The 24,010-nt window shown below is 48.5% G+C and overlaps 2 protein-coding genes across 6 annotated transcripts in view; both read right to left on the reverse strand.

Moving 5' to 3' along the window:
* Positions 1-972: 972 nt before the first annotated feature.
* LOC117007013 (coiled-coil domain-containing protein 81-like) lies at positions 973-20,359 on the reverse strand. 5 transcript variants are annotated; one of them, XR_004420065.2, is made up of 12 exons: positions 19,232-20,359; positions 15,218-15,279; positions 14,590-14,746; positions 13,944-14,200; positions 13,503-13,588; positions 12,853-12,956; positions 12,492-12,609; positions 12,145-12,253; positions 11,646-11,818; positions 11,244-11,362; positions 2,706-2,895; positions 973-1,858 (listed from the first exon to the last, which is right to left on the reverse strand). XR_004420065.2 is itself a non-coding variant. In XM_033079861.2 (12 exons), the coding sequence occupies exons 3-12, from the start codon at positions 14,732-14,734 to the stop codon at positions 10,867-10,869; spliced, it is 1,152 nt and encodes a 383-aa protein (XP_032935752.1). In that variant the 5' UTR covers positions 14,735-14,746; positions 15,218-15,279; positions 19,232-20,359; the 3' UTR covers positions 10,769-10,866. The 5 variants fall into 5 exon arrangements, 3 of the variants coding, with proteins under 3 accessions (XP_032935754.1, XP_032935752.1, XP_032935753.1); XR_004420066.1 differs by lacking the exon at positions 19,232-20,359 and adding an exon at positions 15,940-17,082; XM_033079861.2 differs by lacking the exons at positions 973-1,858; positions 2,706-2,895 and adding exons at positions 10,769-10,874; positions 11,066-11,098.
* A 94-nt stretch (positions 20,360-20,453) lies between these two features.
* Positions 20,454-24,010, reverse strand: part of CCDC30 (coiled-coil domain containing 30) — a 38,430-nt gene continuing 34,873 nt past the window's right edge. The window contains 5 exon segments of the mRNA XM_033079860.2: positions 20,454-20,954; positions 20,957-20,988; positions 21,599-21,666; positions 23,084-23,195; positions 23,475-23,611. Of these exon segments, the coding sequence (XP_032935751.1) occupies positions 20,767-20,954; positions 20,957-20,988; positions 21,599-21,666; positions 23,084-23,195; positions 23,475-23,611 (537 nt within the window). The 3' untranslated portion in view covers positions 20,454-20,766.

Genomic DNA, 24,010 nt, shown 5'->3' on the forward strand with positions numbered 1-24,010 from the left:
ACTTCAGGTTTAAAAGAAGCCCCTGCAGTGTTTGAGTCAAGGAATCTCATTTCCCAGAGATGCCAACTTCAAGACAACTGGAAGAGCCTTAGTGAGGGACTCTATCTTTGGAATTTGCTCTGGATGCATTTTGTCCTGAGATGGTCAAAATACTGGTTGTAAGGACTCCCCTTCTACACCCTCACAGTTTTCCTGTGAAATTAAGTAGGAATTTATGCACCTCATGATAATTTTCTAACATCAATTCTAGATTTAGACTCCAAATTCAAGGGCTGAGGATACAGATTTGGAGCACTGGGAGTCTTGGTAGAACTCAGTTGCTGAGTTGAGGGCTCCATATATAAAAATGGAGATAATAGTTCAACAGTTACAAATGGGAGGGAAAAATTTAAAATCTCTGCTGTGTACTTGTATTACTATGACAGACCTGGGGGTACTCAGCCTGGAGAAAAGGAGGCTTAGGAGGGACCTTCTGGCTCTGCACAACCCCTTGACAGAACGGTGTAGCTGGGGGGGTTGGGCTCTGCTCCCAGGGAACAGGGACAGGATGAGAGGGAAGGGCCTCAATTTGGGACAGGGGAGGGTTAGGTTGGAAATCAAGAGAAATTTCTTCATGGAAAGGGTGGTCGGAAATAGGAAGGAGCTGCCCAGGGGAGTGGTGGAGTCCCCATTCCTGGAGGTGTCCAAGGAAGGACTGGGCATGACCCAGCTCTGGGCTGGGTGACAAGATGGGGATCAGGGACAGGTTGGACTCAATGATCCTGGAGGGCATTTCCAACCCAAATAGTTCTGTGATTCTGTGACTACAAATTGGTTTAAGTACAGGACATTTTTAAAAGATATCTTTTATTTAGGGAAACTGCAGACATGAAATGCAAGGAGGGAAAAAAGCAAGGAGGCAAGAAGAGTATCCTAAAACCAAATCCTCCCCAAACCCCAGCACTAACAAACAAACAAACAAAGCAAAAAAAATCCAAATTATTATTAGTTTTTATTACCTGTACAACATATAAACATGGGCAGATAATTTCTTTATAATCTTACCACCAATAAATAAAACAACAGGCAATTTCAGTGTGATTCTAGCACTGCACTTTGGAATTCCTTTCTCCCAAAGAGAGTTTAAAGAACCTTCATATCCATGCTACTTTACACCCATTCCCTAAATCAACAGCAATCAGTACAAGGAACAGTGTGATTTCTGGCTGTCAGTGTGTTCCTGAACACCAAGAATTCAGCTTGCGTTACTCGTTGCAGTTCTGCTACAAACTCAAAGGTGTCACCTGCAGACAGGTGGAAGGGAAAGGGATCCAACATACTAGGAAGGAGGGACTGGGAAAGGGAATAACCCAGCGGTGTTGTGTGTAGGGGAGGCCAAATCACAGACAGATATTAATGATTAGATACTGCTTATTGGATGTTTAATATTCGATATTAAATATTAGCTATTTAAAAGGCTACTGGGGATGCTGAGTTTCACCCAGTTTGTTCAAATCTGGGGAAAATAGTGGGAAATTAAACACAGGGCATTTCTATTCCAGTATCACACAACTTCTGTAGTACCTGCACCTCTCAGAGGAGTAATAGCTTCCTTGCTGGCAGAACTGCTCTGGTAGTGGCCCCTGATCCAGGTGCTACAAAACTGCAGGGATGTCCCCATGAGCTGCCAGCTCCAGTTTGGCTGGAGTGGGAGATGAAGTCCAGGAATATTGATTGGTGAAAGTACATGATCTTGCCACAGGAATGCACTAACTTCCCAGCTGGGCATGTCTTGCATCAGTTTTTCCTCCTTCTCAGAGGCAGCCGGCGCAGGCAGCATTGGCACAGATCTCACACAGGTCGTCCTCAGCAGCCAGGCCTGTCCAGGAGAAAGGAAGGATTCAGTCAGGTGTCAGGAGGGCACAGCCACCTGTCAAAGCACTTGGAGACTCCTCTGCATTCCTATTTTATAATTTGAAAGATCTTTGTAGGTAATACTGCTCAAAGATTTTAATCTGGCTGAAGGAATGAAATCAAACCTGAACTCTTTGGGAAGCAATGGGAACATGTGGAAGCAAAAGGACAACAGTACATGGCACCATTTAGTCCTAAAGTGTCCCTTGTACTGGACAGTAGATAAATGCAAAACTTTAATAAACAAACACTTTTGCAGCAGCAGCCCATGGCAGAGGGACTTTGGTCAAGGAGGAATGGCTTAAGCTAGAGAAGAGTAGATTTAGATGAGATATTGGGAGAAAATTCCTCTCTGTGAGGGTGATGAGGCCCTGGCACAGGTTGCCCAAAGCAGCTGTGACTGCCCCTCGATCCCTGGAAGTGTCCAAGGCCAGGCTGGACGGGGCTTGGAGCAACCTGGGATAGTGGAAGCTGTCTCTGCTCTTGGCAGGGGATGGAATGGGATGAGCTTTAAGGTTCCCCCAACCAAAACATTCAGTGATTCCATTATTCTACTTGGAGGAACTTTTCCATGGTCACGGCAGTGGAATGTGCCCAGGGAACAGCACAGCTTAGCACTGCAGGAGTTTTTCTTAGGGGGTTTGTGGACCCCAACCTTTGCATGAGAAAGGGCAGCACAAAGGCAGCACAAACCCTCCCAGCTAACCTAGAAGTGATACAGAAGTAATTCCATGGCTCTGCCTCCTGCTATTGGAATGTTTACGGTTGAAAATTGTGATAAAAATGAAAACTACAAAATATGAACAACATACTCAGCCTCCTAAAAATCGTTGGTGCATCTTCCCTCTTGCACACAGGCCGTAATTCCTCAGGGAGGTGTTTTTCTTGGCATGGGGAATAGCTGGCCATGGGAACCATCATGCGAGGGTTGATGTGTCTGTTCCCATCCATTAGCTCCTTCAGCTTCTTCACGGATTCCAGAGAGAATTTCAAGTCTCCATCCTGTGCAGAACCAGAAAAAAGAGGTGTCAGGAAGTCAGGCCTTTGGCAAATCCATTCCATTTCAACAAAGAGCTCTCCCCAAAAATATAACAGAGGGAAAAAGATGATGTTGAAAGAAATCCCAGATAAAACCTGTGCTGAATGAAGGCAGTGGACAGAGGGAGAATTCAGGCCTGGCTCATCCCCATGAGACAGACTCATAAAATCTGGGAAAGAAAGATCCAGGCTGGGAATCTTCAGCCTAGAAAAGAGATGACTGGGCAATATCCCAGAATCCTGGAGTGGGTTAAAGCTCTTCTCATTCCATCCCCTGCCACAGTCAGGGACACCTTCCACTAGAGCAGGTTGTTCCAAACTCCATCCAGCACTTCCACAGGTATGTGGTAAAGATGTACAAAATCATTACTTGAATGGGGATAAATGGGGATTTATTTGGTTCACCCTTTCTCCTAACACAGCAGTCAAAGTGTCAAGTGTTGACTATCACCTGGCAGGGTGGGATCACACAAAAGCAGCTCTTCTTTCACACCACACAATTGTTGACAGCTTAAACCTTTCACCCCAAGACATTGTGAAAAGTTTCCATTAATTTAGAATCACAGAATCTCTTGAGTTGGAAGGGACCCACAGGGATCATTGACTCAGCTCCTGGCCCTGCACAAATGGCCAACAATCCCACCCTGTGCCAATTTAAAACTTGCCCACACAATTTGTGAAAAACAAGGTTTTGGAAGCATAAATACCCTTCTGACTCAAAGCTCACTCCAGAAACTTAAGGAAATTGGGACAGGTTCTGAGAAATATTACTCAGTTTTAGTTGCTTCCCCCTGTGCATCAGTTAAGGGTCATTCTCTCAAGAGACTTCCCCTTTTTGAGGTAATAAATTTAAGTTGCAGGTGTTGCAGCTGTTTAACCAGGTGCACAAAGTCTGTACCCATATGCAGATAATCCGAGTTTGGCCCAAAATACAAATAAGCTTTTTCAAACTGATTTTCATCTACCATTTTAACATGGTTTCATGGCCAACATATAGTCAGCAAGTTGATGTGGGAGGTTCCAACCTGATGGCAGGGTTTGGAACGAGATGAACTTTAATGTCCCTTCCAACTCAAACCATCCTGGGATTCTGGGATCAAGTAACAGCTCCTCATCCAAAGAAATAAAATTCAGTGACTCTGATACAGCACATGACCAAATATTAGCATTTGTTTCACATCCCCGTGAATCCAATGAGGAATGGTGTGAAATAAGTGGGGAGGGGATTTGATTCTGACTGGGGGTTTGGAGGGATTTTTACAGAATCACATTATTTTGGTGTTAAAGGTTTAAAAAACCGATCAGATATACTTTGGATATGCATTTATTAACTAAGTCAAATTATTTTCTCTTGCAATCAGTTTATGATCTTACTCAGGTTAATTTATCAGTTGAACTCAGTGATCTTACAGATCTTTTCTGACCTTAATGATCTATAAAGGTTAATCAGGCATTGGCACTGATCAGGCACTGCCCATGGGAGTGGTGGAGTCACTGTCCCTGGAAGTGTTCCAAAAACATGTGGGTGAAGCACCTGGCGACATGGTGGATCTCTCTGTGCTGGAGTAACAGTTGGATTTAATGATCCTAAAGGGCTTTTCCAACCTAAGCAACTTTCTGATTCTGTGATTGGCTGCCAATGAAAAATTCACTTTTCCTATAAAGGCAGCTCTAGATTCAGCTGTTGGTCACACAACTAAGAAGCAAAAAAACCCATAGAACTAAAAAAAGAGTGGATTTCCACAGGCACAATTTCAGAGAAACCAGGAAGTAGGAACAAACCCTGAGATCTGCAGGTCCTGAGGACAAAAAAGAGCAATGGAACAGCAAAACAGAGACAAAACCCTGCCACCTCAAGTAAGAAAGATGTATTAGAGAGAGCTAAATATGGCATACTATGGGACAAGGAAAGGAAGTCTTGGGAACAATTTGAGGGAAGATGAGTATGTGGATGATACAATTGCCCCAAAACCATCTGCCCCTGGCCCCTGGTATTTAGTTTAATAGATAAAGTCTCCTATATACTAAGGCTGAGCTGAATTCCTTAAGAATTTGGTCACTCTCCTATCACTTTGGAAGATATTTGGCTAGAAATTAGTTTGTGTAATTGGTCAGTTCACTTTAGAACTCTTGACATAGATAGGATGCTGTCCTTTGAAGAACTTTTTATTGGTTGTAATTTCAATCCTCTTTGAACCTATAAATATGACTGTCTTCGCTTTGTCTCTGGGGATCCTGCTCAACCACCCTTCACATGAAATAAAAATTCTTGTGGAACACGTCATTTGAGGACCTTCGGTCTTTCTCTGCTGGTTAAATGTAAGCTACTGAGAGTTTGCTGATCGATATCAGCACTCTCAGGTCCTGGTAAAACACCTACCAGAGACAAGAAAACAGTTCACAGAGTAGAAGCCAACTTTGTGCAGCGAAGAATCAAAGAATCAGTGAAACCTCAAAGACCTCAGGTGAAAGGAGTGCAACATACTCAGAGTTCACTGCAAGCACAATGGGGAAAAACAGATTTAATGATTAATGAGAGGAGAATTCCAGCTCAAACTCTAAATATGCACTTCCTACTCTTTTATGCAACCTAAAAGCAGCCTTTTTTTTTTTTTTTTTTTTTATGGCTACAAGTAGAAAACTGAAATGTTTTTCATTGGGTAAGAAGCTGTTTGCTCTTCTGGAGACTGTAAATGTTGAAATATGGCCTGAGAGAAAGGAATAACTTTAATCTGCTACCTCTGGATATCTCTGTCATCCAAAGGACAAAAAAAGAGAATAGTCCAGGACACAAAGACACCTTATTCCTGGAAACTGCTACACACACATAGAGAGTATCAATAATTGTTTAACAAGTGCTAGTTTTCCTGGCCACCGGAGGAAGCTGTTGACATTGCAATCAGATTGAAATCTCCCATACTGTCCCTCAGGATGAGTGCAGAGAGATCCAAAGCTTTCCCAATGACAGACCAGGGCCCTGAAGTACCTTCTTAACCCCTTCCACATTACATGGAGTATCAGCCATAGGTGCTGTGTACTTGGAAAATTTCACAGAGTCTTCTCTAATCACTTCTCTGTCTATTAATATTTAATTGGATCCAGCTAAACTCTTCTGTGTCCTTTCTTGACAGGCTTCATCCCATAAATGGACAGATCATTTCCACAAAGAACTTTGTGCCTAAAACCAGCTAACACAAGACAATTCCTCCTTTGTCACACCTTGTTTGCATCACTCTCTAAAGTCAACACCTTCACTGCACGTAGCTTTAGGTCTAGTAGAAAACTCTGGACATGAAACACCTCAGTCCCTAACGGATTTCAGAGCACAGATATGGGTGGAGAAGGTAAATAAACAGCAGCAGCATTTAGTGATATCTGAAGTGTTTTACAGAAGGAAGACCCAGAGCACACAGACATGCAGGTGGAAAAATCAAGGCAGAGCAAAGATCCAATTCAGGTCTATTAATTTAGTTCAAGATTCCTGTTGCAGCCAGAAGTTTAAAAAGTATCAGCACTTTGTTGAATTTGTAATAACAACAAGCGAAAGGAAAAAAGCTCACCTGAACATAGACTGCCTGGGAGATGTGCACCAGGACAAGGACTGCCAGGACTGTCCAGGAAAGAAAGATTTTCATCATGCCGGCAAAGCGAAGCCTTTCCTGACTTGGACAGATTTTATTTCCTCTGCCTTTGGCCTTTCTCTGCCTTTTTTGTCTCTCAGATTGCACCTCTTCTCCTGAGCTCTCAGACTGCCCAGCAGTCAGAGCTTTATAAAGACTTCACACTGTATTAGGTTGGTAATCCATTAATCCAAACTTTTTATTGACGTATCATAAACCCTGAGGGGACTCTCAGTTATCTGCTCAGTAGCACAGCTGGTCAGTCACACCCAGGCAGATCCTGGGTTTTATGAGTTGCTCCCATTTTGAGACACTGACATGGGTGGGCAAAATATTCCAAACTAGAATAAATAAATGGTGGAGATTGAGCTCAGGCAACACCTGAAAGTCCCCATAATGCTGGCCACTTTCTGCAAAGCTGGGAGTGAAAAAAGAAGTTTGAAAGAAGATCAAAAAAAACCTGATCCAGTCAGTTGCCTGCTCTGGGAATTACAGGAACTAAGAGTTACGGAATTATGGAATTGTTAATTGTTAAAGTTGGAGAAGCCATCCAAGATCATTAAGTCCAACCATCAACCAGGACCTGGCGATATGGTGTTCACCATTAACTTTGTCTCCAAATGCCACGTCCACACATTTTTTTAACATTTTCAGGGATGGTGACTCCACCACTGGCCTGGGCGGCTCCTTTCGGTGGCTGACCACCCTTTCCACAAAGAGATTTTCCCAACATCCAGCCTAAAGTTCCCCTAGCAAAATTTTCCCTGGTCCTGTCCTTGTGACCCCACTCCTGTCAGGGCTTTGGAGAGAGCTAAGCACCAAGGCTGAGAACCCCAGGCTGTGCCTGCATATGCCCAGCTGTTCTTTGCAGCCCTTACTTAAAATGCACATGTTAAAAGGTGTGGGAAGTGTCATTAAGGACAAAGGCTGCCAGGAATCAAATCCGTTTCTCCATGACTTCCATGCTTATATGGAAACATGCGAAAGTCACACGGATAGAGAAGGACCAACGTCCCTCAAGTCACTTCTGACATCAAGCTCAGATCTTCAAATCTGTAAATGATTTCTGGAATTTTGTGCATTTGGATTAACACAGACACCAGGAGAACAATGTTCCTGATTCCAGCAGAACAGGAGAGGGCAACAGTCACCCACTGAGCACCTTCCTCAAATCTCAGCAGTGTTTTATGCCCGAAAGTCTCCCATTCTCACTGTAACCCAAATTATCATTCAAGTTACAGTGAAAATCATCTTTCTGCTTGGAGTAAACTTGCAGAATCCAAAGCAGTCAAGTCCCCAGTCAGGGGGCTTTGAGGGATGGAATGGGACTTTTCTGATTCAGTATAACCCAAAAATTATGTAGAGTTGAAGCTGAGCTGACAATGCAGCGTGTGAGCTGACAGACTTGGCTTCTCTCCTCTCCACCAGCCTCATACACAAAATTTGAACCCCTGGAAGGATCTTTATTCCAACAAAACAAGGCTGTTTCCTCTCCTGTAATGATTTCTCTGCTTTCTGCTGCCCTGGCCAGCAGCCAACAGCATTTGCAACCCCACAGCAGCCCAGGCCTCTGTCCTTAATTACTCTAATGTGGGTCAAGGGTGGAACAGCAAAGGGCAGAGCAAAAATCTCTGAGAACATTTCCCTTGGGAATTTTTACAACTATTTTCTTCTCCAAAACTTGGTTTAACCGTTAAACCCTGAGTATAGCTTGGTGGAAACTTAACAGATTAAAGAGGCATTGAGGGAACCAGAGAATTGTTAAGATTGAAAATAAACAAGAAGATCAAATCCAACCTTGGGGAGAACCCAAAGAGATGGACAGGCAGTTTTGGAGAGGCGTCACAAGAACACTGAACCAGCAGATGCAGACAGAGCTGTAGTCAATTTCCAGTGAGGCTCTATGTCCAGTGAGGTGTTATGTACCTCAGGGTCCTGCCTTGGACCAGTGCTCTTTGATGCCTTATCAAGGACACAGTGAGTTGGAGCACACCCTTAGCCTGCTGGCAGGTGACAGGAAGCTGAGCAGGACCCAAAGGATGCACCCAAAGGATGGGGCCATCCTGGAGGACCTGGCCAAGCTTGAGAATTGGGTCTGTGGGAATCTCATGAAGTCCTGCATGTGAGTTGGGAAAACCCCCAGTCTCAATCCAGGCTGGGAATGAAGGGCTTGATAGCAAAACTTGGGGTAGAAGAAGGACAAGAGAGGGACAAGCTCACTTCTGGACTCATACTGAAGTTGCCACAACCCATGTTGAGGACCTTGTATTTGTCTGCCTTGATCCTCCTGAGGTTCCCACGGGCCTACTTCTTCAAGGCCCTCTTGAATTGCATCCTGTCTCCCAGGTGTGTCACCTACACTGCTCAGCTCAGGGTCATCTGCCAACATGCTGAGAGTGCCCACGATCCCACTGTCAGTGTCATTGATGGAGACATTAAAAAGCACCAGTCCCTGTATGGACCCCGGGGGACACCCCTTTGTCTCTGAGCTCCATCTAAGCCCTGTATGTGGCCATCCAACCAACTCCCAATCCCCTGAGCAGTCCATTGATGAAATTTGAATCACTTCAATTTAGAGAGAAGGGTGTTGTGGCTTTGCTGTGCCACTTTGCCCCTCAGTGGGGCCACTACACCACATCCATGTCCCAGGTCCACTTCTCTCTGGGGTCATGAAGCTCCAGCTGCTTCACCAAGCTGAGGGGGAACCAGGAACTGTTCAGTTGGAGATATAGGGAGGAGGGCAGACCAGGTCTGCTCCTGGAGGTTCTGTGGTCTCTGAGACACCCCTGCCCTGCAGACCCAGCCCCACCAGCCCAAGACTTGGGAGAGGCCAGGCACCAGAGGAACCCATCTGTGTCCCCACCTGCCCCATCCTGCCTGTGGCCATCCTGGGGCTGGAAGGCTGTCTCAGTCCCAGGCTCATTCCCTGGTGTGTGGAACCAGTTCCCACCCTGAGGTGAGAGACCTCTGCATCTTCATTTGTTTGTGCACAGCAGGACTTGTGTGGTTCCCACAAACGTTGGCTCCCTATTCAGTGAATCTTTATTTATACATTTTAACGAACAAAGGCCTTGATATTTATTGGCTGCATATTACAGAATTCTCTAATTAATACTCTATCTTCTATTGGTTAAATGATTGTCTCCCACCTTACACTAATTCCACAGGCTCAGTCTTGTCCATCTTTGGAGTTAGTGGGATTCTGGAATCAGTGGCTGTAAGTCAGTTGTCATGATCTCCTCCTGCCAAAATCACCTTTCATAGAGTGAACCCCTCAGACTGCTGAGCTGGCCCTGTTTGTCCCTCCTTAGACCCAGCCTCAGCAGCCCTGAGGGCTATGCAACCCTCAGAGGGACCTAAACAGGCTAAGGAGATGGGCAGGGAAGATCCTTCAAAAGTTCACCAAGGGAAATGCGGATACTGCATCTGTGGAAGTACAACCCCAGGCACCAGCACAGGCTAAGGGTGACCTGCTGGAGCAGCTTTGCAGAGAAGGACCTGGGGACCCAGGAGACAATGAGCTGTCCCTGAGCCTGGAGATTAATGGATCCAGGGGGGATCCGGAAGAGCATTGCCAGCAAGTCAGGGAGTGCTCTGCCACTGCGGTCAGCCCTGGGAGGCACATCTGGAGGGCTGTGTCCAGTTCTGGACTCCTCAGGACAGGAGCGACATGAAGCTCCTGGAGTGGGGCCAGTGGAAGCTTTGGAGATGATGAAGGGTCTGGAGCATCTCCCTGCCAAGGAAAGGCTGAGGGAGCTGCGGCTGGTCACCCTTGAGAGGAGACACAGCTGAGAGGGGTCCTCATCCCTGTCTGTAGGGAGGGCTCAGAGCAGGGACCAGGATCTGCTCAAGGAGGCCCAGCAATGAGACAAGGGGAACAGACAGGAACTGATGCCCAGGAAGTTCCAGCTGAACATGAGGTAGAACTTCCTTGCAGTGGAGTGATCGAGTCAGGAACAGGTGGTCCAGAGAGGGGGTGGAGTCTCGTTCACCGGGGATATTTCAGACCCATCCAGATACAATCCTGTACCATGTGCTCTGGGATGGCCCTGCTAGAGCAGACCAGATGATCCACTGGGGTCCCTTCCAACCTCACCGATCCTGGGATTCTGTGACTAGAGTCGTCCATATCCACCAGTCTCATCTGGATTACCAAACACTGTTGTCCCAACCAAAGGCTCAATCCCCGGTATGAAGCAGCAATTCACACACCAAGGTGATGAATTTCTAGGTCTTTATTCCTTTTTTCATGGTGCCATGTAGCTGTCCTCATGTTCCAGTTCAGCTGTTGTCTCTTTGTGGATCTCCAGTGGCTTCACCAAGCTTAAGAAAGATCCAGGAGCTGTTCAGGATTCAGGAGGTACAAGGAGGAGGGCAGAGAACTTCTGCTCACCAAGTCTGCTCCCAGAGGTTCTGTAGTCTCCCAGACATCCCAGCCTGCAGACCCAGCCCTGCCAGCCCAAGACCTGGGAGACACCAGGTCAGACAGCAGAGGAACCCACCCGTGTTCTTACCTGCCCCGTCCTGGCTGAGGCTGTCACCTGTAGCTGGAAGGCATGTCTGGTTCAGGGACAGTTCCAGGACCCCCTGCACCCACCCAGCAGCACAGACAGTGCTTCCCAGGGGCTGCTGCCAGGCAGGGGAGAAGTGTGCCACCACAGGAAAATACATCCAGTGCTTGGAAGTACTTACTGAGGGAATTGTCATAGGACCATTTCCTTAACTTGTTGATCTGCAAGGCCTTCACACACTGCTCCCGGGCAACTTTGTATGGCTGCAGATTTAGCAGGACCTGTTTTGCTCGTGGGGTCCTGCAAGGCAGGGACAGATTCCCCTCTCACTCCTGGCTGGAATCCTGCCTGGCCCAGCTCCTGCTACTCTTGTCTCCACATTCTCTTTGGCCCCACCACCAAAAGGGGCACATGGGACACAGGATCACAGGATCACAGCATACCCCAGGGCATGCCCATGTCAGGGGATGTCCAAAGGACCATATCCAGCCCAGGGCTCAGGGTTCCACTTCCTTAATTACAAGGGGGTCCCTCCCATCTGCTCAATGGCCCCTGGCCCTGATAGGTGCTGCCACACTCTCACCTTGGCTGTGGTCTTCCTCCACGAGGGGACAGTGTCTTCTCCTTTCTCTCTGGGGACAAAGCAGCAGCTACTCCTGCCACAGCAGCCACTCTCTCCTTCCTTAGCTTTTCAAATCCTCCAGGACAGAAGGCAGCAGCCTTCCCTGGACTCTTCTTCCCTTCCAGGGGTGGAAGCTGTTATATGAAGCAAAGGGAAGGCAGCTCAGACATTTTGGCAACAAGGGTCCCATCCTGCAGTCCATGACCCAAGGGACAGTTTGGATCCCTCCTCTCTCCCCCAGAGATCTTGGCAGTGACCCTCTGCTTCATGAAGAAGTCTGGACCCCATAGGGGTTTAGTTCAGAGAAAGATTCCTAGCAACACAGCCCAGAATGATGAAGTCATTCCCAGGACTGAATGGAGGACCCAAAAGACATCCCAGAACAGACAAATCCAAAGGCACCCTTTCAACAACCTCCCTGCAGTGATGCAGGACATGATCCTACATCCATGTCACATACCTGGACACATTTTCTCTGCCTGGTGGGAGCTGCCAGCCCAGCTTGGGGTGCTTCCATGCCCTTGGTGGCTCTGTCCTTCTCCACAGAGTTCTCAATTGGAGGCAGCAAACTGCAAAGACACCACACATGTGTTTTGTCCAAGAACAGTGAGAGAATCTTCTCCAGTGTGTTTTCCAGCCATCTCCAAAACACTGCTGCCTACTTTCCATGCCATGGGAAGGGCCAAGACCTTGGGTATGTGCCCATATCTGCTCTCCACAAGTATAGCAGCATGGCCAAAGGTGACAGCTCCTCACACCTGTCCAGGAGCATGGAATTAGCTAAAAGCAGCTCTCCCAGACTCTCACCTCCCTCTCCACACTCCACCATCAGCCTTTTTCTTTTCTCTTCCCATCATTTTCACATCGCATATCCGACTTGGAGAAAGACACGGACGAAGGAGGAGGCGTTGACTGGGAAGGTTCCCTGAAGAAGAAAAAGAGGAAGCTCCTCTCAACTGCATCTCCAGAACACTTTGGGCATGAGGGATCTCCCAGCCTTCCTGTCCCAGCCCAGTCTCCTTCCTTGAGGGCTGTGCCACTCCATGGTCCTGTCCCACTGCTTCCTTGGGTCCCATTCAGAAAAAAAGGGACTTGCTGGGACACTTTTCTGGCAGGAGACAGAATTCCCTTTGGCATGGAGGACGTCAGTTCCTAGGAGGGAACTTACCCGGAGTTTTTTGGCACTTGGTGTTGGTCTTTCTTCTAGTTCCAGTGCCTTGTAGGGAAGCACTTAGAGGATGTGGCTGGGACTTCCCATCTGCCTTCACAAAGCTGCAAAGGAGGTGGTGACACCAGTTTTAATAAGGACAGCAGAGACTATGGCAACCCCTGGGAAGAAGCTGTTCACAGGCATCCAGTTTTCCAAAGGAAACATAACTTTGGAGCATGGGCAGAAGAGTCTCCCTCCATAGGGCTCCTCTCAGCCAGGTCTGGGATCCCACTTGTCAGAGATACTTTCCAGGAAAAACAAACCTGCAGTGACTGAGAACATCCCATGCTCTGGGGCCTGTTGGTTCTCAGTCTTTCTCAAATAAAAAGGAAGGAGCTGGTGAAGCTGTCTGCTCCATGGCCCCCAGCTGTGCCTCTGGGCCATTGTGGGTCATTCCCACAGAGGTGGCAAGGTAAAGCAGGCCCCCTTTCCAGGGAATCCACCTGAAGACATTCCCCAAAGAAACCAGAATGGCCATGGACCTTGCACAATTTCAATTGCACCTCCAAAATTAAATGCATCCAAGGATTCCTCCCCCACAGAAGAAGCCAGGACCAAAAGCTATTGCTGGTCATCACCCCGCCACGTACAGAAACAATTGCACTCACTGTGGCAGCACTAAGACACCTCCAGGTGGAATCTGGGAAATGTCCTTTTCTGTGTGGACTATGAATAACGGCTTCAGATTTGGTGACTGCAACAGGGACAGAGACATGGCGGAATCCACAGGGAATTTACCTGCTGCTCATAAGGCAAAAAACCCCTCTTCCATTCCTAGCCCCAGCTGCCTCTCCTCAAACCCCAGCCCCAGCTCTCTCTCCACCACCCTGTGCCCCTACATTGTCTCAAATTCATAAGCATCTCCACAACCTCAGCATTTTGGGAAAACAAGGCCACACCACCAGCCTGGACATACAGGAGCCAAGCCCCAGGGCTAATTCCCTGGGAGCAGGAGGGCAAGCTCAACTACCAGAACCATGAAAAGCTGCCCAAGGCCACGGCTGTGTCCCCAGAAGTTTGAGGGCACATAAAATACATGCCAGACTCACCTGGAGCAAACCCTCTGCCAGGTGCTGTGACTGAGCCACCTTTCGGACCAAGTCTTCAAAGAACCTCATGACCACATGGTTTCGCCGGCAGACCAGGACGCCAATGTCCTTGAACACAAAGTCGAAGTTCTCGCCACTGGACAATGCCCACTCACAGATCTTTAGTGTGGCCTCGATGCACATCACGATGGTGGCCTTGGGCTTGTGCAGGTGCAAGGCCACCTCAGCACAGATCAACTCATCTGCTTTGGAGAGCCCTGTGGAGAAACCACCCAACACAAAGTCACACACTCAGCCCTTGTGGACCCTTGAGAGCCCACCAACCTCCTCCCACTGCAGTGACTCTTCACCCAGCAGCAAATGCTCTTCTTTTATGCCATGAGCCCCTGCACTGTCAGCTCAACCATCATACTCCAGCTCCACAGAACCTCTAAGGGGGTTGCAGGAGCCAGCGGGATACTGGTTCCTGCCTTCCCAAGATGGTGGAGATTATCAGCCTCTTTGGTGCCAGAAGATTCTCAGAAACTCCTCCAGGAGCTCTCCAGCAGCAGCTAGCACATTGTGGGCACCCAGGGAGCCCTGGAGGGACTGCTGGAGAGACCCATCCCTGTCTGGAAGGAGCACAGATCTGAAGGGCTCATCTTACCAGGCACAGGGCTTTTCCCATGGACACGCTTCTTCCCCACCATAAATGGCTTGTTCAGATCAAACTCCGGACTGTCTGCCATGAAACCTTCCCCTTCTCCATGCCAGATGGGTCTTTTCATAATGTGGATGGTACCCAGGCCCATCAGCCTGACTCTCTGGAACCAAAAGCAGGCAATCAGAGGGCAAACAGGAGGGAAGGCTAAGGGTCATCTGTAGCCTTTCCAGCCCTGCAGTTCCAAGGCCTGACATGGAGCCCCCAGGAAACCTTTGGAGAAGAGCCTTTCACTCAAGATGGTTCCTCACTCCCTCCTCTCCAGTATCTGCAGGGTGCAAGATGTGGGAGAAACTCCAGGAGCCTGGGAAAGCCCAAGGAGTGCAGGAGCATTGTCTGGGTGTCCCTCCTTTCCAGCTATCCTGTGGAAGACTCCAAAGAGGAAATCCAACATTCTTCTACTCAAACACTGCTTTGACTTCTTGCCTGCACTCAAAGTGGGTCTCTGGCTAAAATGCAGGGTCTACCTGGGACACCTCTTCTGCCCTCTAGGCTGGGTAAGGGCCAGGCAGGATGGAGAAGGATCAGGAAACCCCCATGGTCTGAGGGAGGACCATGAGGAAACCAGCCCTACCTTCTTCAGCAGCAGGTCTTGGTGATAGCACTCAGACACACAGTCCCAAACTTTTGTGATTTCTGTCAGAAGAAGAGAAAGGGTCATGCTGAAGTTATGAAGTTCATTATCCCCCCTTCACCTTCCTAATGTCAGATCCCCTTCTCCAAAGGGAACCTCTCCCTGGGCAAAGCCACCAATGCATTCCCACCCCCATGGGCAGGAGGATGCCAGGACCTCGGGGCATCTCAAACTTTACCATCCTTGTGGAAGTACACAAGATTCGGAGACAGTGCAAGGAGGAAGCCAGGGAAAAGCTCTGTCATGGCTGTAGCTCCTTCTGTCCAACTACTTCTTCTCCTCCTGTCCATCCCACATGGCCTTAGGATGCGAGGCCCGGTGGGACAGTGGGGCACCACAGTTGGGCTGGTCTCTGGCTCTCAAGGAAGTGGGTGCTATGGTTCCATCAAGGCAGAACATCTCATTGTGACCTCATGTGTCACCAAGGGGCTGCAGAGCCCCACACAGACACAGCCCTGCTGCCAGGCTTCACCCTACAGGGGAAGTAGGCTGCACTCATTATTTCGAGGGGCTGCCCCCACCCAGCCACTGCCCTTTGCAATAAGTCTCCCACAGCCACTGCTGAAGCACGCAGGAAAATAGAATGGAAATAGATTTAGAATTATTTACATGGATATTGGGAACTGCTGTGTTATGAGTTAGAAATTTGGCAGCAAACAAACCTAGTGTCCCAGCTAGTCCTGAGGGATCAGAGGGGTTGTGGGCAGCAGTGCTGAATTCCTGATAGGAGGCAGTTCCACCTGGCAGGTCACAGCCAGTGGAAACTTTCACAGACACTAATTCACCAACAGTGCAGTTTATTGGAGCATCGGGTTACAGACTCTTGTTAGACTGAGAGTGATAAATGCGCTGGACCTGCAAAGCTGCACAGGATTAAAGCTCCTAGGAATTCTCTCATGCATATGGAGGCACAAATCTCTGCTAAGGGGTGTCCATGCTTTGAGGGGGAGGGAGGAACATCTAATTTATCAGGAAATTAGGGATATCAAGAGTCATAATGAGAGAGATTACAAAGGCTCTGGGTCTTGGCAAGGGCATAACAGTATGTCACACCTGAGCAGCACTCCCTCTTCCACCTGGCAGATTCCAAGGACAGGGATCATCCAGTCTCTGCCTGATAACCCATCACCCCCTCAGCAGGTGATCACACCCAGGTACTCCCATCACCAGATATCCCATGGAAATCCCTTATCTCAGATTCTGGGCCTCAATCCTATGCAGGCACAGAGCTGCAGCACAGGAGACCTCCAAGGCACTGGTGTTTGCAAGATCAGGAGATGACTGGCTTGAGTCATCAGTAAGTTTCCATCCTGGCCAGAATCCAATTTATCCAAAACATTTGGCAATTGTTTTCAAAACTCCAGCAACAATGATGCTGTTCCACTTAGGCTCTGACTCAGGCAGGCACTGTTCCAAGGTTGTCAGGGAACGAATTATTATCCTTTGTTCCTCACCTTGGACAGGCAGTTGCTGTTCCTGTTATACTCAGGAGTTCCTGGTACCATCAGGGGACACTTCACTTTATCAAGTGCTTATCTGGAGCTCTCATAGAGCAGGGGGATGCACCACAATAGGTTATTGCAAAAACAGCCATAGGACTGATACTGGATGCATGAATAGTCCACGAAGTGTAGTTCTGGTGGGGTTCACTGAGGGCAGGGTCCACTGGGTGTGACTGTCTGGGGTTACAATACAGGATGTGATAAAAGGTGCCTATTCTATCACCGTCTGTTAAGGGTGGGGGCAGTGATCCTTATTTCCATGGGAAATGTTCTGCTAATGGGCCATCCATTGAAGCCAGGCGGGGCATTGTTCTTTATTTTTTTCACAACCATCCTTCCTCTAGGGAGGTATCTTCTGCTAATGGCCCATTGAGTCCCACAAAATTACTTCATCCCATTGGGAGTTGCTCCAGCTAAGGGGAAGGGCCCAATATTTCTTACGAAGATAAAACAGAGGTTTGGGGACACTAAAGTAGCCCTTGCTCCACTGGACTCCAGAGGGAAGCTGGATTTTCTCCACATCACCACTGGACCTCTGGAAGGAAACTGCACCTTCTACAGAACCACTGCTTCAACTGAACCACATCTGTCACTACAAAAGGACTACAGCCACCATTTAATCAAACTGCTACCAATACCCTGCCTAACGGGGTGTCAGGTTGTACTCTGATTTTGTCAGGGCTTGGAGTTTTTTTCTTCGTAGTATTGTATTTCTATTTTAATTTTCCTAGTAAAGAACTGTTATTCCTAATTCCCATATCTTTGCCTGAGAGCCGCTTGATTTCAAAATTATAATAATTTGGAGGGAGGGGGTTTACATTCTCCATTTCAAAGAGAAGCTCCTGCCTTTCTTAGCAGACACCTGTCCTCCAAACTAAGACAGTGACATACAGGGTAACTGATCCCACTCAACTGGATACACGATTACTAATTACAGGGATCCCAGTTACCTCATATCAGATCCATTCCTATGCTGGACATAAGGAAAACAAACCTGTAGTACAGCCCCAGAGAGCTCCAACAATGCCATTACAAACACAGATTCATTTCCTCTGTCAAAACACTAGACGTGGCCTTACCCATGGATTTACCCTGGGGCATCCTTTGTGGGCAGGATGAAGAGGACAACGCTACCAACGTGTCCCTCCAAATTCCAGGTTTAGCTCCCATCCCCTACACAAGTATAAAACTGGGGTACATTTTTTACCTTATTAACCACAACTGTGCAAAGTGCTGTGGGTAGGGCTGTGATCAAACCACCTGTTCTCTGTGGTCCCAGTGTGTGGAGGCTGATAAGCCTGCCCCAGTTCTATCCTGGAGGGATATCCCTTGAATGGCCTGTGGAAGCCCATAAGCTTACCCAAACCTGCCCTTGGAGAGATGCCCCCTGATGGGCACAGCCTCATGGCCATGGTGAGCTGTCCTAAGGGCTTCAGCTATCCCACCATGCTTTGGTGCCCATGTCGATTCTTTGTATCCCACCGATCCTTCCCCTTTCAGTATCACCCTTGCTTTCCCCATAAAATCTCCAGCTTTTCCCCAGTTCAGCTGGTGGACAACAAAGGAACCTCTCTGGAACAGCCATATGACGCTTCTGTCTGTCTGTCCCTGAGTTGGCCAAGGGTGCCTTTAGCAAGGCAGAGCTGGAATCACAGAGCTGAAATTCACTGCTAAGAGCTGATCGTTTGCAGGTGCAGGCTGCCCTCCTTGCTGAGGTTCCCCGGCAACCAGAACTGCCAGAGCCCCTGGAAGGCTGTCCCATGTGAGACCTCTCTCTGGGAAGGTTGCGGCATTCCGGCTTGGACCAACAGACCCCTGGCTGCGATACCAGTGTACAGAATATTCCTTGGTAGGAGTTGTTGGGCATCAAGCAGAAGAATGAGGCTATACCCTGCTCCATGTTCCTCTCAATGCTACCACAACACAAACCACAGACTTCCTTCTGGTTCCATATTTGCACCGTGGCCCTGTCACATTTGGAGCTTTGCATTTTCTTCCCTGTTTTATGCTTCCAGCTCAAGTACTGTGGTTGTTTTGGGCCCCTAGCTGCAAGACAGGGCCCAAGACTCAAGGCATTGGAAGGTGGTGGAAAACTGCCCATCCTGTTGTGTGGGCACAGAGCTGCTGTGAGGTGAGGAAGAACTGATGGAGCTGTTCCAAGCCATCTCTGAGGTGGGATAACCCACGCTCTTGGGTTAATAGATCCCTTGGAATGGATGAAAGGACACTGAACAATTAGTGTGTACACACATACATACATGCATATATATTTATATATATGTCACATTTATTTTAACACTGGTTGCAATGGAAATCACCTATTGTAGCCACTTTGGTTATTTCCTTTAGAAATATACCAATGTAAAAGCATAGAAATAACTCTTTAGAAAATACATGAGGAAAAGAAAGAAAAAAAAAGATCAGAGTAGAGAGTGGAGAGGAAAGGTCTTACCACCCACAGGTAATGACAAGACTTGGTTGTTGCAATTTCAGTGTCCATGGTCAAAGTGATGGTCACAGTCTGGATCCATCAGGTGTGGGGGAAGCTCCGAAAACACAAAGTTCAGTGGTTAATAGTGGCTCAGGCTCAATGGGAACACTCAGGTAACTTCCCAAGGGTCAGGAATTTTTTACACTGCCTGATGTAACACTGGGGTCATGCCCAGCCCTCTGGTGGAAAGCCCAGAAATGAGTCTGTGGGCCCTTCAGGGTCTCTGATGGTTTGTGCCCCTTCTAAGACCTGACTGCCTCTCCTGGAGTGTGGCTGAGCCAGATCTGCCCCACAAGAAGGGATGAAACACCTCAGGCCTCCATGGGAGTGTTTCTGATACCTTCCCTGGGGTCTGTGGTAGCCAAAGGCTCAAGGGGGGCTCTGAGGTAGTCCAGGGCACAGCCAGAGGGCTGAGAATGCACTAAACTCTCCCAAGCAATGTTCACACACACTGGGATGTGCAGAGGAGGCCAAAGTCCTCTGTGACACAGAAAATCCCATGGAGAGGTTCTGTGCACTCTGAAAGGCTCCTTGAGGGCTGTGGGGAGCCCAAACAGGCACAGCCAGGGGCACACAAAGGCAGAGCTGGGGCCTAGGCATGGCACAAAACAAACCAAGGGGTGGGGATAGCCCCAAAATGGGCACCAGGGCTTGGGATATCCTCTAAGGGACAGTCAGGGTGTAGAGGGGGCACACTAAGGAGCCCAGAGCACCCCGAGACACAGGGAGAGCCCAGAAAGCACAGAAAGGCCCATGGAAACGTACAGTCATGCTCTGTTCCCACCTGATCTGCAGTTCGGATCCTGCTGCTTCCCCTTGGCATCCTCAGACTCCCTCCACTCCCTGTTTTGCATGGCCTGATCACTCCCACCCAAGCATCCTCAGAGACCATCTATTACAGATGTATCTCCTTTCCTTTCCTGGATGCTCATATCCCTCCTCTCTTCTTCCCCTATTCCATTTCCCTCTGCCCTTCCATCTATCTTTATTTCATTTCTGACCCAGGATGCTCATAACATCCTGCCCCCAGAGCTTCTCTTTCCTCCCATCTTCCTTCCCTGCACATTCCCATCCTCTCCCCAGTGTTCAGATATCCCATTCATGTCTGCACAAAGCAAAGGGAATTCTGAGAGCATGGAAAAAGTGGAATGACAAGTGTGTGGGCATGGATTGTGGCACAGGGTAAAAGGGAACTTCTCCAAGTTTTATTTTAAAAATTTACAGATTTGGACTGGACAGGGAAATTAGACTTGAGGGAAGACACCCTTCACCCCAGCCCTCTACCACTGTACTGAGTTCATCTACAAATTCCAGCCTCCAGTGGATCACACACACATTTAACAGGTGGGCAAGTAAAAAAAAGCTGTGGACTCATTTAGTTGGAATATATCCCACAAATCATGGGGTCAGTCCATTTGGCAATTCTCTTTGCAGGCTCTGTCACCCCAGGAGCCCAAATCCTGCAGTTCAGATAAGGCTGCACCAACATTCCCAGGTCAGAAGTTCTCGGAGCCAAGGCTCCGGCTCTCGTCCTGCAGCGGTGAGGCCGTGGGGGCTGTGGTATCCCCAGGAGAGGCCACATTCAGGTACCCGATCTCTGAAGGCTGCGAGGGAGACAAGCAGAAGGAAGAATCCTGGTTCTCAGCCTCTCCCTCAGGCTTTGTGTTCTGTGGAGCCTTCAGGCGCTGAGGGGCTCTGTGACATCTCGGGGTGGGAAGCTGGAAACAAAATTTCCATTTTCTGTCATTCTGTGGAGTCTGGGTGACCCTTACCCAACACCACTGAGCAGCACAGGACAATGTTGATGCTTTTCTCTTGGACCAAGGCTTCTCCTCCAACCAAGGAAGAGAAACATCCTCAGTCAGCCCCGAGGGTTGCTGGTCCAAATCCAACCTGCTTGGACCATCCTTCACCCCAACAGTACCTGGGGCTGTGACCACACCCCCTGAGCTGCATCTCCAGAGCTGCAGGGTCTCTCTGCCTTCCCCTCATCTGGTTTGGCATGGACTGGAATGGAGGAACACATCCCAGAATGATGTGAGACACAGCTCTGGCCATACTAGGACTGCAAGTCTTACCACCTCTTGTATAAGGACTCCTCCAAAGCCCCTGAGCACCAAGATTCCCAAATCCCACAGTGTTCCCCAAAATATTCTGCAAATCTTCTCCATCCCATCAGCTGACTGATTTTAATACCATTTTAATACCATTATCCCTAAAATCTGACCAAAAATTAACAAAAATGGCCTCTGGGAGATGAAAGCACAGGGTGGAGCAGCCAAAATGCTCAAGTGGCTCCTCCCTGGTTCTTCTTTCCCCTCACAGTACCTGGCATGAGGAGGTGGCAACACCTTACTCTGTGGTTGATGTTCAGAGCCAGGAACAATCTTCGAGTCCTGGAAGGAGGAACAGAGACTTTGAAAGGAGGAGGTACAGGTCAGACCCTGAATTCCAACAATTCCTGGTCTTCCAAGCTCTCCCTCAGCTTCACTAAGAGTCATCTCCATCAACTGCAGCCCCAGAGAGGTGCTAATTAGGGATTTGATTATCCTTTGGGTGTAAATTTATACTAAAAAATCCAAACCAAGCCCCACCAAGGCCAGGGGAGCCACAAACAGTTCTTTCCCCCTCAACAGCTCCTGGGGTGACTTTGTCATGCTGAATTGTATCCCCATTTGTCTCTTTAGCCCAGAAATAAAATTTGTACCTTTAAGTTTGGCTTTGAGAGTGAAGCAGGGGGAAGGAGAAGTGGTGGAATGTCTCAGGTGGCTGCTTTCAAAACACAGAGATAGGAGTTCCATTGCTTCGTCTCCTAGATGGTGTCACCGTGGTGGACAGCGGGAGAGAGCTCTCCTTTGCTTTTAGTTAGTTTTTGACTAACTGAAGCAGAGATGTTCCCTGGAAAGTTTTTTTGGTTTTTTCCTGGAATTATTTGAACTGTTCTGGACTGGGGACACGGGGGAAGCACCATGAGCTCGCACCTGTGGCCCACCTGGGCCTGGCCTGGCAGCAGCATTTTCCAGAGGGACTGAGAACAGACTGAGCCGAGCTACCACCCATAGGAGAAAGACTTTCTGAATTTGTCATCTCTTCAGAGCAGCAAGAAGTTTTGTTGTTCAGTATTGTTTGGGGTTTTTTTTGTTTTGTGCTGGGCAGTGCTTTGCCTGTTGAATAAACAGGTTTTTTCCACTTCTTCACAAACCAGTTGGGGGAGGGGCCACTTGGATTTGCTTCGGGGGGGGTGGGGGGGGGGGGGCGGCATTTTTGGAGGTTTTCTCTCAGATTTGTCCTAAACCAGGACACCAACCTATCTGGGTTCTCTCCAAATCAGAAGTTCCAATAAACTCCTAAATCCACCTGGCTGATTTGAAAACTCTTTGATTTCCTGAATTTTCCCCATTTCTCCAGCCAAAGTTCTTCATTAACATGGCCAATACTTTCACTCAGCTCAGGAATTATTGCTCAGCTTGGCCTGAGGGAAGAATATTCCTCCTGGCAGGAAGAACATTCCCAATCTCGCGCACAGGGTTGGTTCTCCTTTCCTAGAGACAACTAAGGCCTTTGAACAGCTCTAAATGTGCCAAGTGAGATTCCTGTCCTGTGGAAGGGGATCCCATGGGCAGTAGCTCAGGGATGAGCAGGGGCTGAGTGTATGGAGCCTTCAGCTCCTCACAAAGCCCCTCCTCACCACAGCTGTCACCACCTACCATATGGGAACCACTGCCATCTCAGGGGATGGATCCAGCTCTTCCTTAGCACCTGAGACATCAGGTTCTGTGATTCCTGCTGATCCCAGCCCTCCCAGGGTCTCACCTCTGTGTTGGGAGCGGGGCTGCTCCTGGCAAGGCGCTGGGAGGTGGCCACATGGCTGGAGAGCTGGAGCTTGTCCTGCAGCCGGGTGCTCTCCTCCTCCAGGATCTTCCCTCTGGGCATAGCAAAAAGCACAAGTTATTTTCCTTCCAGGCATGTTTTCAAACAGGAATTTTCTTTTCCAACCTCAGAGCTGTTGCTCTCCACAGCCTCCAGCTCAACGGCAAGGTCTTGGATGGGAAAATGGGGTAATTCATCTCTAATTACAGCCATGAAAGCCACTGCACCAATAGCTGGGGCACAATCCAGACTTTCCTCTGGAATTCTTCGGAGAAAGGGGCACAAAACTAGGAAAAGGGAGAATCCCAGGGGATGGACATCAGCAGGGGCCTACCTGCTCTGCAGGGAGGGAATCCCAGACCGGAGGCTCCAAGGAGACTCCTCCTGGTCTGATATTTTTTGGAGGAGCCGTCGCCTCTCCTGGAGTAATTTCTCATTCTCAGCAGTGATCTGGGCAATCAGCACCTTTCCCTTAGGGTGGTGGAGAAAGAAAGAACAACCACCAGTTACTTTTGACTCTTCTCTGTCCTCTACAAACCTTGGAGTTTTCCCAAGGGACCATCATTAAGGGTGCCAGCTCATAAAAGCTTGGAATCACCACCCCTGCAAGTGCTCGAGAATCATGTGGATGTGGCACTTGGGGACATGGTTTAGTGGTGATGGGTGGATAGTTGGATTTGATGAAGATCCTCATCTTTAAGGTCTTCTCCAACCTCAATGATTCTGCAATTCCATACCCTGTTTGATGTAAAATATCCCAAAAAGAGGCTCTGGGGTCACTTCCCAGCAGGAATTGCTGAGACAAAGGAACATGGAGCTCAGCCGGTGTCAGACTGGGATTTGAGGATGTGGCTTCCCCCAAGGGCAATC

The sequence above is a fragment of the Catharus ustulatus genome, chromosome 24, assembly GCF_009819885.2.
Source record: "Catharus ustulatus isolate bCatUst1 chromosome 24, bCatUst1.pri.v2, whole genome shotgun sequence".
In the NCBI taxonomy this organism is placed as follows: Eukaryota; Metazoa; Chordata; class Aves; order Passeriformes; family Turdidae; genus Catharus; species Catharus ustulatus.